The sequence below is a fragment of the Pungitius pungitius genome, chromosome 8 (assembly GCF_949316345.1).
Source record: "Pungitius pungitius chromosome 8, fPunPun2.1, whole genome shotgun sequence".
NCBI classification, from domain to species: domain Eukaryota; kingdom Metazoa; phylum Chordata; class Actinopteri; order Perciformes; family Gasterosteidae; genus Pungitius; species Pungitius pungitius.
In genome coordinates, this window is record NC_084907.1 from 14,098,662 (window position 1) to 14,111,836 (window position 13,175).

The 13,175-nt window shown below is 42.5% G+C and overlaps 1 protein-coding gene across 1 annotated transcript in view; it reads left to right on the forward strand.

Annotated features, from left to right (window-relative positions):
• The first annotated feature begins 999 nt into the window (after positions 1-999).
• LOC119194048 (collagen alpha-1(VII) chain) overlaps positions 1,000-13,175 on the forward strand; it is a 39,467-nt gene continuing 27,291 nt past the window's right edge. Inside the window, exons 1-14 of the mRNA XM_062563921.1 lie at positions 1,000-1,398; positions 5,892-5,964; positions 6,053-6,233; positions 6,313-6,469; positions 6,577-6,670; positions 6,781-6,939; positions 7,059-7,216; positions 7,496-7,625; positions 7,731-7,850; positions 9,530-9,685; positions 10,075-10,194; positions 10,300-10,443; positions 12,716-12,832; positions 12,975-13,121. Of these exons, the coding sequence (XP_062419905.1) occupies positions 5,901-5,964; positions 6,053-6,233; positions 6,313-6,469; positions 6,577-6,670; positions 6,781-6,939; positions 7,059-7,216; positions 7,496-7,625; positions 7,731-7,850; positions 9,530-9,685; positions 10,075-10,194; positions 10,300-10,443; positions 12,716-12,832; positions 12,975-13,121 (1,747 nt within the window). The 5' untranslated portion in view covers positions 1,000-1,398; positions 5,892-5,900. The remainder of the gene's footprint in view (positions 1,399-5,891; positions 5,965-6,052; positions 6,234-6,312; positions 6,470-6,576; positions 6,671-6,780; positions 6,940-7,058; positions 7,217-7,495; positions 7,626-7,730; positions 7,851-9,529; positions 9,686-10,074; positions 10,195-10,299; positions 10,444-12,715; positions 12,833-12,974; positions 13,122-13,175) is intronic.

Genomic DNA, 13,175 nt, shown 5'->3' on the forward strand with positions numbered 1-13,175 from the left:
CTGCTTGCCTCCCTAGTTGGTGGTTTATACCAAGCAGTCTTCTCTGTCTCTCTAAAAACTGAAGGAGCTAAACTCAATGTCTAAGATGAGATTCATCCATTCATGTGATTGTTGTCAATCTGTTTTTATCATAAACATGAGTGGGTAAAACATGCATTATTGACAAGCTGTACCAAACTGGCATTACTGAAGTATGATAAACAGTAAATAACAATATAAGAGTACACCTGCATACATATCAAACCAATGTATGTCAATAATGTTATTAGAATGTTAAATGCTACTGTAATTTATCATTGAATGCATGAGGGTCACTTTACTAAAACAAATTCACAGAAATGTATCTTTGTGGTGGCATATTTCTGGAAGACAACAATATACTATATGTAAAGTCCAAAACAACCATTCAGACATGGAACACCCAAAAATGCATAAATAAGGATCATACGGTACTAAACGCGTAGTTTAGAGTAGAATGGGGTATTACCATGGTAACAATGAATAGCACTCTAATGAGAGGCAGCGGTGGGAAGCTGTCTCCAAAGAATGAGCAGGAAGTCTAATTTATGTTAACTTATATTATAGAGGTTGAGTTGGATTTCCAATTTAGCATTACCCCCTTTAAATGTCACTGGTCAAATCCCCATCGCCTCTAGGGTAAAGGCTTTAGACTTTAATTGGCAAGTGAGCCTCACTGTGAGAACCAAAATTAACAATTAAGATGTCAAGAAATGGGAAGTATTTATGTTTTAAATCAGCCTTTTGTGTCGAGTGTGGCATTGTAATTTTGTAACACACACACAAAAACTTATATTTTCCATATGTGTGCGTATCCTCACGAAACAGTAAATAATGTTAGTCTGCTGGAATCACGTGACCCTGAGTCTGAAAAGTAGCGAAATAGTTTGGCTAATGTTGCAGCTGCGCATGGTTACATGCGTTGCCTGCAGGCTGGAGCAGGGAGGGACAAGAGGCAAAGAGCATAAGGTACGAGGGAAGTGGGGGGAATCAGAAAGGGCTCCTTCAGGCATCTGAACAAGTCTGGACTGTTCTGCTCGTGTTCAGCTAGGCAGCCTCTGGAATCAGAAACAATTCGTTTCCTTCTGCATGGATGCAGCGACAGGAGTTGGATCCATGAGCTGCAGCGGATGATCCTGGAGTACAACTGCGCTCTTTTTAGTTAAACTGGACACCGCTGACTGGGGATACTACCGCGTGTCCTGACAGTGCACACTCACACACGCACGCACACACACACACACACACACACACACACACACACACACAGACACACACGCACACACACACACAACTGGGCATGCCACAGGTGGAGCGGTGAGGAGCGGCAGGTTGTGGCCCCGGTGCACGGAGCAGAGGTCTCCTCCAACCCCCCCCCAGGTAAGATGAGGTTCTGCCCGTGACTTCCTGGCAGCTGTTCGCCATTTTCCAACCGCAATTCTGCATTATGTTCTTTTTATTGAAGTGCATGCGATATGTAAATGTGAGCATGGAAATATCTGCATTGAGTTACTCTGCATGCGCATGCTGGAGAGCGGTAACTCTTCTACACTGGAGCACTTATCTTGTAGCCAATGCACCACTCCTTCGCCTATTGCTTTGATTCCCTGGAGCAAAAGCTTTGACTATGAGCAAGACCAAGCAGAACATGTATCACCTCGTTTTTCTGAAACTAAATTGATCAGAGTCCTACAGGCTATTCAGTGATTCGACAATAAACTCCCTAGGGGATTTTTAAATGAAGGAACCCCAAACACATTGTGTAATTTATACTCCTGTCTGCATTACTCTTCATTAGAGTTGCACAGGACAACGTGGGAGTGGAGATGCAGGTTGACCTCAGCTGAACCCCCTTGTTATAGACCATTTCCCCGGATAAACATCACGATCCTGCACAGTCTGCTCCGTTTCAGTTGTCTGTTCCGCTTCCGAGTGCATCCATGTATTTGTGGTGGTTTGGCTGCAGCTTACATTAACATCTGACAAAGCTTCAGCAGGGACTGATAAGACTTTGTCCTCTCTGACTCCCCTTCAGCCTCCCACTCGCTCATTCATCTTTTCATTGACTGCCCTGCTGCAGCCTTTCTTGGTTAAGTTTTTGGCGTGCCACTCTGTGGCATAGAAAATGCCTCTGGACTGATCCCAAGTGTGTCATCTACGGTGGGCTGCTGCTGGTTACTGTGTTTGTTTGCTGCGTTGCTATAGGAACATTCTTTTTGTCCGTTATTTTTAGATCTTTGTCACTTTTTAAGAGATAGATTAGACTTTTTAGGGAAAACCATTCAAGCCTGAACTTGACTTTGAAGCCACTTTATTTGATTCTGGTGCTCAAACTTGTCTTATTATGTTTATTTTGGATTAAACTATCTACAAGCCAGGGGATATTGACCTTTTGTCTCCATTCATTTCTGTTTTGGAATGTATATGAGATAACTTATTGATCCGTTTTTTTAACATTATTTATACCATCTGACTTTTGTTTGTTGTGATAGCTAGCTTAAGAAATATTTCACCGGGAGGATAAGATCAGTGCTTCATTAGAAACTTGTTCCAACAAAGGTTCATGAACGATTTTCAGGAGCTGCCTGTTTTTTTGTCCTTTTGTTTAGTTTGGCTAAAGAAAATGACGAATAATCCAATACTGACAGACATGAGAGATCATAGATCTTATCTTATCTTAGCGATCAGTTCACGGTTTCGACTCCTACAGATCCAGAGAAAGGCTCTTTGCCAGCAGCAGCTTCAGGCACCCCGAGTAAGCCAAATGCTGGTGTGTGAGCAAATATGCAGGAGCCTTTGGTAATTTAGTGTGACAGCGCGTACTCCTTTGACCCCTCCGTCCCCTTGTCCAGTTGAGTCACTCTCTGTCCCTGGTGACCGAGAGAACCGGGCTCTTACACAGTCCTGCAGTCTGTCACATTGCAGTGGCCTGTGGCCCGCTGCCCCCCCCCCCCCCCCCCCGGGGAGAAAGGCATCTCTACTAAAACACAACTCTGTGATCCTGCCTGAGTGGGACTTTCTCAAAGCACAGCCCAACCTTTGTGCAGCTGCCCCTAGAAGCTCAGGGATGGAAGCTCATCTTTTTTTTTTCTCTCTTTCTCCGTTGCCGCTGATTCTTACCGGCTTTGGTTTTCCACCATTCCTCACTTTATTTCTGTTGTGGATGGCTCTCAGATGCACTTTGCTACCAAGACAGGGATTCCTGACCCGTTTGGATTAATTCAGAGTTGGCCTATAGGGGGTGGGGCCATATTAACAAAGGTGTGGAGGCCATTCACAAGCAATGTTCTCGATTATTATCTTTAAATATACTTTAAAAAAGGAACTCATCAGAGGAAGTGGGTTTCTCCCACAAATGGCATGTGATGGACCAATGTAATATTTGAACAAATATTTACCATCTGTATTGTATTGACTCAGATTAGAATAATGCCTTAAAAAGGGAAGGGTTTAATGGGTGTGTTTTTGCAGTGGCAGGAAGAGACTGAATTCTGTGGTTTGGGGAATTTTAACCATAGACATATATAAAGGCTAGATGTTCTGTTTGATGTCATTTTCGTAGGCCTTGTGCGGACGTTCAATACTCCACCATAAGACATCTAGACGTTATATATGTCTATGATTTTAAAATTTACCGCCACTTCCTGTAGTAGTCCGCATGTGTTTTTTATTACCCTGAAATCATTAATGACTTTAATAACAATTAGAGTCAGCCACTGCACATGCTTAGAACAGGCTGTGGTCCAATCAAATCGCTTACATAATTGAACCTGTAATAAACATTGTTTGAAATTAGGCTAAGAATAAATACTTCAATCTTTCTAAGGGCATTAGGCATTACACTTTTATATATATCTGTACTGCTTGTTTGTGTCAGAGGGAGCAAACATGTACAGTTATGTTTGACCTTTTGGCTTCAGGTAACGTCTGAATGGCTAATGGAGTGTGGTTTCTTATTTAAGTTTTACACAAAAAGTGAAAAAAAGGGGTTATGTGCCAAATGATTGCTTGGCCAGATTAACAACACAATGTTGTTTTTTCCTCAGCTTTTATAGTAAATAAACACCTCCTATAATGTAGCTGCCTGTATTTATGCTGGGACAGCTAGCTTGATGTAGACTTCTCTTTACCAGACAGTTAGGGGAGTATTTATTTTTAAACTCTTAATATAAATGTATATGAAACTATTGGTAATAGCTATTCAAATTGCCAAAATAGTTGTCATACAGCACTACGACAAAGTGGGAGGCATTCATTGTAGTTTTCTGTCAGCATGGGTCAGCCACAGCTTACTTTCACGTGGGCTGGTTCTGACGCTGGAACCGCTGGCAGTCTGGCACGGGTCGGAAAACAACACGGCTCCAGACGATGTTGATGCTCCTTGCATTCCTATACGGGCTCAGAAAATCACTCCCGTCTGCTGTCGTCTCGTGGCTCTCACTTACACGTTTGTTCTCATCCACGTCGGTGGTTTTGATCCCGGGAATGTTTACTCTTGCTACCGTAGACCAGACATTTTGTTTGTGCATCAACATCTGTCAGCTATTTGCGGTGTTGTGTATCACCTCTGTAAAAAGGATGACATGAAAAGGGGTGGTTTGCATAGGTTGAGATCCCTAATCGCGTGCAGAGGTAAAAATCTAAATTTAGGAAGTTTTACATTCTTTCTCCATCGGAGATTACTTACTTTTAAGTGGTACACTGTGTTCATGAGATTCTTGCATCTGCATTCCAGACATAAAGTAGTAAAGTTTGAGGGTGTAATCGGTCATGCTGGGGAAAGTGAAATGAACAAAAAGAGGCCAATCTGATCAAAGGAACTTGGAGAACTTCTCTCTCTCATCTGCTTTGATGAGATCAAAAAGGACACACAGAGAGAGAAGATGTGAGGCAGCATTGTATAAACTGGTCTGTTTCTCTCTGCACATGTTTATGCATGTACCATGTGTCCTGTAAAATGTAGACCTATTGATGATAGGCATGCACAGTTGTGTAAATTATAATAATCTACAAAGTTTTGGAAAGTTTTCCACCAGTTGGTGTTTGACACTGAGTGCATTTAGTCATGTGAATTTAATTTGTGTATATTGAAGTTGTATTAACATCTCTTTGGACTCAACAACTGACATCAAATGAAGAAAGTTTAACAAATCCTTTTTAACACATTGGAACAATGTAGGAACATATTTTGCATTCAATATATAATAAATAATGGAAACTACTATAATTTCCATTCATTCAGGTGTAGAGTGATGTAACCCCAAAAAGCCAATATATAAGTATGAATTACTCTCATCTATAAGACAGATGTGTTAGCAGAGGGTGTGGTTATTGAAACCTCTTGTTTCAGCTTTCCCTGTTCTGCACAAGCGTAGTTGTTGCGGATGTCAGCTATCCTGCTTATTGCTCTCAAACTATCGCACTGAAGTATGATGTACAGAGACAGAGTACATGAAAGCACTCTGAAGTGAGTCATGCAAATGGCACTTGGACCTTAAACAGACTTGTGAATTTCTTGTGATACAATAAGATAGACTCTACTGTACTCTTTGTCAGACAGACGTTTAGAACAAGAAGCCGTGTTCCAAGGGACCGGGCGGGCGGCCGGATACCAGAGAGGTGGTTTGGAGCAGGCGTGGGAAGGAACAATTGCTTTAACTCCGCTTTAAAGAAACACATATAATCTAACAAATAACAGGGCTGAACCACCCTGAATATCTACTGAGGAAGATATGACTAATGGGATGCAGCTGAAAAGAAGGTGATAATTAGATGAATAGCAGGAACTGGAAATGAAATGGGGAGAAAGAGTAAGTATCTGAGGGATTTCAGGGAGTCATAATAACATCTTTATCTGCTCTTTGTGTACCAAGGTTGTGAAGATGTGGAACTGGTTTTTCACTGTGACTGTCCTGCTGTCCTCAATGAAAAGGATTGAAGCTCAGGGTATAACTAACTCCAATTCTCCTCCTCACAGTGTTCTCTGCAGGTGTGTTTGTCCTCACATGTCTCCTCTGTTGCATTGTATTTGCAGGCAGGTGTAGTAATGTGCAAGCAGCAGATATTGTTTTCCTGGTTGACGGGTCTTCCAGCATCGGCCGTGCTCACTTCCTGCAGGTGAAAGGCTTTATTGCTGGGGTCATCAAGCCGTTCGCCAGCTCTGTCAGCGAGTCAGGGATACGGTTTGGGGTCATACAGTACAGCGACACCCCAAGGTGACTACCAAGGATTACAATTCACCTCATTACTTTGCTCTGCAACATATGTATGTAATGGGCATTTCTCTCCCTCCAGGGTTGAATTTACATTTAGCACCTACCTGGTTGGCACCGACCTGGTCAACGCTGTAGAGAGTCTGAACTATAAAGGAGGGAACACGCGGACTGGTGCTGGTCTCAAGTTTGTCGCTGATAACTTCTTCAATCCTACGATCAGTCGGGATGTACCAAAGGTCTGAGGAGAAGCCGTCCCTTCGGGGCTCCTATTTATAAAACGACGTTTTTAACTTTGCACCTCTCGCCTCCCTAATTCTCCCCGTGGGTCTTCTTTAACTTTCAGATCACTGTCCTCATAACAGACGGAAAGTCACAGGACAGCGTGGAAGAGCCAGCACAGAAGCTGCGCAGTCAAGGAGTCCATGTTTTTGCAGTTGGTAGGTTGCTTGCATGTCGTCTCTCAATCAAAGTATTTTTCTTTTCTTTTTGCTTGCTTGTGATTATAACTTTTTTATAAACTTTTTCACAATTTTCTGTGCTTTAATAGGTATAAAGAGCGCCGACAGGAAGGAATTGGCTCAGATTGCCTCCCAGCCCAGCAGTGATTTCACCTCCTTTGTTGGAGACTTCAAACTGCTGAACACACTTCTTCCCCTTGTGAGCCCTAAAGTTTGTTCCAAAGCCGGAGGGGTCTATGCTAACGATGGTATGTGGCTTGCCTTAAATAATATAAATCAAAAATGTCTCCTCTTTCTGTCTGACATTTTGGTTATTTTTTAATTTGATCCGTCCTATCCGGCTTGCACCTGTCTTTTCTCCTCTCAGAGGCCTTTTCTGGTCCGTCCAACATTCAGTTCACCAGCCAAACGTCTGATGCTCTGCGGTTTCGCTGGGCTGCGGCAGGGGGACCTTTGACTGGCTACTTGGTCCAGTATGTGCCACTCTCTGGTCTGGGTCAACCAATCACAGCAGAGCTGCGTCAGGTGAGCCCAGGTGTTGGATGACTACTCCTGACACACGGAGATGACCAACACTGAAGTAGCAAATTGCCAGAGAAAGCTGTGCCTTCAGGCTGAGTGTAAACATGTCCAATGGGGGAATCGACTTTGTGAAGATGCTGTAGAGATACAAATTTGGCAGACCAATGTGTGAAATTCCCAGATAGAAGAATGTCAGGGCTTACCCACAAATTTCAGTCATTCACTTTGCACAAATCTGCGTTAGGATCGACTGCTTACAGAAAATAACCGCCCTCTCTGTAGGAGACTGTGTCTGCCAGTCAGAGGAGCTTTACCGCACAAGAGCTGAGGTCTGGAACCGACTACCTGGTGACTGTCATTGCTCAGTACCCCAACAGTGTTGGGGAGTCTGTGTCTGCCAAGCAACAAACCAGTGAGTCAAAAGTGAAACATCGTCAAAATGCAAGTGCAACCTCTCGCACACCCGTCATTTTGAAATTGTTACAACTGGAGTGTGTTTTTTTAAATCCTCATGTAGGGTCTTTGCCAGCGGCCACCAGCCTGCGCCTGGTCCAGGCAGGCTTCTTCTCTCTCTCTGTGGGCTGGGACCGGCCTTCGTCTCCTGCGCGGGGCTACAGGATCACCTACGGACCACGAGGTCAGGCAGACACACACTTGTCTAACTGCCTTTCTCTTTCTGTCTGCAGCACGTCTGACTCATGCAGTTGGGTCTGAATAACACCTAGGGTACATTAGCAACATCTCCTTTTGCTGTGGCAGAATTGTCCTGTCACAAAGCTAATACTCGAGGAGAGAGGAGGATAGAAGCTACAGCTACAATAACAATTATCCTTTGGTGTCAAGTTGAAAACGTGTGGAGAATGTACAGCAGTCAAGGCTGAGGACATGAGCTTCTCTTTACGTCCCCCAGGCACTGGCTGTCAGTTGGGAATTCTATTACCCAATCATTACTAAAATATTACATCTAATTTTATCATCACAAGTCTTGAAATTAAAAAACTTTGTGAAAACCGTCACTTATGCAGCGCTTTGTCAGTAATTTATTCCTCACATTTCTGGAAACAGGGTGTGGCATAGATTATAACATTTCAAGATGTCTGGGTGCTTTTGCAGTGATTCAGGGGGGAGAAATGGCCCCTGAGGGCTGACATAAACAGTTTCCCTCTGAACATGTGGCAGGAGTGCCAGTCTCACATGGAGATCCTCCTCAGACTAGTTAGGAGGCCAGGGAGCATCCTTTAATGAGAGGGGCACGCTGTTTCTACCTGTTTCTCACACTGATGATTTAAACAAACAAGACAGGCCCCCACATGAACACATCACATGCACACGCTGCGATGGTGAGAATCAGCTAAAGTCAGTGAAGTGAAGACACTTTTTATATTTATTTCAGCTTGTTGTCAGCTAATTTGTTTCATGACATACTACACTCTATCATTATGACTGCTCATCCGTGCACTGATGTATCCACTGCATGCCTGCCATGCCTACTTGCCCTGCAGTGTTGTGCCTGAACGCGTTCATTGAACGATAGTTCGTGAACTCGTTCATATTTTGGGCGAACGTGAACTGAACGTACTGCATTAATGCCCGATGAACGTTACTGTGAGGTTAACAAATAGGGTGCCAGATTTCTATAGAAAACACACCGTAAACGCGCCTTAATAAGTAGCGGAAAAAACACCCGATCTGGCAACACCAGCCACCAGCGTCGCACCGCGCATGCGTCATCAAAAAAAAAAAAAAGAAATGCGTGGAGGCGACAGCTGCGTGTAACAAAGAGGCGGCGTATAATAATTTAAATGAGTTTTATGAAGTTACTGACAAGGTCGGTGAGGATGGGAGGAATCTGACCTTTCTTTGCAAACATTTGCACCTTAATGATAACTGTCGTGTTTTTATTCCTTATTTTAAAAAGACCATTTAAGCAGCATGTGTTTGAGAATGTCCTGTAGGGAAACAATGGGGAAATGCTGTCCCCTCAATGCTAATGTAAACCCTGGTTGGAGAAGGATTCAAAATTGGATATGAAGATTAAATCTGATGCATAGCTTCAGTGTTAAAACTGATAAAATAATTGCTGTCCGTGGTTCTATATGGGCTGTGGTATTTTGAAATATAATAGCTTGCAGCAACATATGGAACAAAAGAACTGAACTAGTTGGAACTGTGAACTTAGTTCAAATATTTTGAAGTTTGAACTATGAACTGAACTAGTTCATTTTAAAATGTGTGAACCGAACTTTGAACTAGTTCATGTAGAAAGTGAACTTTCCCAACACTGTTGCCCTGTCTACTGTGTGTTTGGAAGAGCAGGTCAGCCGGCAGCTCAGTTGTTGGAGCAGTCTCTGTCGGCAGACTCCACTTCTGTCACCTTGGAGTCACTTCAGCCCGACACAGAGTACGTCGTCAGCCTCTATCCCCTGTTCCCCCGAAACACTGCGTCCCCGTCCATCCTCAACGCCCGCACATGTGAGTACTCCCGCTGGTACTGTTAGATGGTGATTCAAGTGATTTTAGTCAATTCCAATCACAATCAGTCGATACAGAATATTAGTGGTGGATTTTGGGATAAAACAAGTGTTGGGTACGGCTTTTGTGAGGCTTGTAGCTATGTCAAGAATTGTTTATTAAAACACAGGTAGAAACCAGAAAGTATTGTAGTCTACATGAAATAACCACATGGTTAAACCTTTTCTGTATAGTCTGGTGGGATTTTAGATACTTGACAAATGAAAAGTAATATTAACAGTATTTTGTAAAAACCGCGTGAACAAAAAGTGAAAACCTATAGAAATATTTCCAAAAATGAACTGACTATGTTTACATGCAAATGGTATTCATGTTGTTGCATGGGTCAGTGCGCCTCGAGGCTGTGCAGCAGCTGTCAGTGGAGACGGTGTCGGAGGGCAGCGTTCGGGTGCGGTGGAGAGGTGTCAATGGTGCACGGGCCTACCGACTGGTCTGGGGACCGATTACAGGTAAGGACAAAGTCGGCATGAGACAACCCGTTGTAACCTGTCTCTCTGATATATTTATTTTTAAATATGCACACACTTTTTTTTCTGTTTTTTCTTTTCACAAAGGTCGGAATGTCGAGACAGTGGAGATTGCCGATGAGTTTCACACTTTGTCCAGACTGCAGTCTGACACCGAGTACATCGTCACCATCATCCCGTTGTATGACGGCAACACTGAGGGCCCCGTGGCCACCGCCAGCTTTAAGATAGGTAGGTGTGGTTTCAGTAGTTCAACACCAAACATCTGCCTCACATAACACTCACACAGACACACACAAATTGCCACGTGACATCCGTTTGAGCTTTTTCATTCAGTAACTGCAGTGAGATGATGCTGGGTGAAAAGGGGCTTGCTTTCTGTTGTGTCCTGCTCAGCGGGACAGGGACAGGAAGTTGAGACGGACAAGATGGCCAACAATCCGCTCTGCTGTTTGTCTGTCTTCTGAAAACCTTCACCCGTTACTGTTTAGCTTTGTTTAAGGAACATTTCAAGCACGCCTACGCACTCATTATATACCATCTGTCTATCGTGAGTAAGGGCCATATGGTGTCACTTCAGTGGGATCGGTGTTCTTTGAACGAAGGCTGAGTCACTGCATGGCCACTTTACTGAGCAGAGACGCGGAAATGGAGAAGTTAAAACCTCTGTGTTCCTCTGTGTTGTGCTATCAAAGAGGTGTGAAATAGACAGGGCTCCACATACTGCATGCCACAGTAACTGGAGCTTCAACGGAGCTTGTTTTGCTCTTGTTTGTTCCTGTTTAAACTTGTGAAGCACTTATTCTGTCTATCGTTTGTGATGAGATGTCTGTCCCCCCCTCAATAAAAATGTTTCTTAAATCTTTGAACTTGTAGGATGTCTTAACAAATTAACAATATATCAAAAGATTGCATGACATTTAAAGTTATATTTTTATATTCTATAAATGTTGTTTACCTTCTCCAAAATGTCCCAACCACTACAACATCTTTGTGTGGCATTCAATCAAAGACATCTGTCATGAAGTAAAATGTTGGTTGTCAGTGTATAGTCTGAAGACACATCAGTGGGTTACTGTTGCGCAGTCACGGGTCTGTAGACTTTTTTCATCCACTTTCGTGTGGATTTTAAAAAATGTTTGTCTCGCAAACAATAATCACAGAAAATACAGAATCAGAGAAAGAGTTTGCGGGTATGACCTGTGCCACAATTTACTGCCTCTGTAGCAGCCAAAACAGGCCGGAAGGCATTAGGTTTTCCATCCTTCCTTCTGTCTTACAGTCATATTCAAAGGTCATTGTAACCTAACACAACAGGTTTCTAGCCATAACACAATAATGCATATGCTGATTATGACAAAATCTTTTTTTCTAATGGGATTTAAGGAAGTAACAGATACAGAATTGGTGACACTAATCTCGGATAAAAAATAGTAATTATGAAGTAAAAATGTAAAGATCTTCAATGCAGGCAGGTTGAAGACGTGTTTGAGGCATTTGTTTTGCAGCAACATTCATATTTGAAGCTTTGCTCACTGGCTACAATTATGTGTTCTATTAGAATCAGATTTATTGGAACGAGGACATGCAAGGAATGTGATTGTTGAACAGTCTGAACAGTCAAGTCAAATCAATTTGATTAAAAGGCTATCTTCTATTTTAATTTATTCATTCATCGCTCATTGGTTATGTTGACATTGAGCTTCAGTGATTATTTTTGCACCAGTCGTCTGTGCTCCTTGGTAAAGAAGGGAAGGCTGAATGTTTTCTCCCCTTCTCTTAAAACATCAGGCTGTAGTACAAATAACTTTGGGGTTTTGTAGGGTTTCAATGTGGAACGTGATTTCAACACCACTTTAGTTGGTTTAGTTGATCTCTGATCTCTCTCTTAATTATTTTTAAGTATCCCAAATTATCTGTTCATTTTTATGTTAGGACAATTTGACCAATACTTATTGTATTTTTTATCATATCTTTTCTGTTTTAAGAATCATCATTTGATGGCTTCCTCAGAGAAGAGTTCATTGTCGAAGTTAGTTCAGTCAGGTGCAGACCCGTAAAATGCTTAATGCTTTACCTTTCTCAGTTGACTAATGGATTCTTTATGATATTTAGAAACATTCTTTAAATAGTAAAGTATGGTTTAGTCAAACCTCACCAAAACCATCCTGTTGGTTGGTGCTATGTGAACTTAAAAAAACATCAAGCAAATCCTGGAAATACCTGCTTGATCTGACTAGTTAGGCTAGCTAAAGCCTTGCTTTAGTGTCAACTAAACTTAAACTGAATTTTTACAGAGAAGCTGCACCGTGTCTTTTGTCCCAATCACCTTAAAATTACTGTGAACGGATCTCTTTTTGGCCAGTAAATAATTACAAACCAATTTTTTAATAATCTAACCAATAATCTAAAAATTCTTATTGACAGTTTGATGGGGAGATGAGATTTACTTTGGATCTTTCACATAATTCCATTCGTGTGACATATTATGTCTTTACCTCAGATCGTCAGGAGCAGCAGGTTCTCAGAGCAGCCACCATCGGACCCTCCTCTATTCGCCTCACTTGGAGAATCATTGAGTCATCTCAGGGGTACCGCCTGGAATGGAGGGCTGGGGAAGGTCAGATGTTTATGTCACACACACTCACGCTCCTTTTGAATTCTTTTCATACCTCCAACATTACCTGTTGATTTTATGTAATAGAAACTGCAGCTCTATTGAACCTAAAAGCACTGATCTAGGACCATTGCCCTGTTTTCAGGAGGCCGTATCCAGAGCCTACCTTTTTCTAGAACGACTTCAAGCCATGAGCTCACAGGTCTTCAACCTAACACAGAATATATCATCACCCTCTATACGCTGTTCGAAGGCCGTGAAGAGGACACACCTGTCACCTTTGTATCCAACGGTCAGTACCTCAGCCGGGAGGCACGCAACTTCATCAATTCTTTTTGGGCGGATT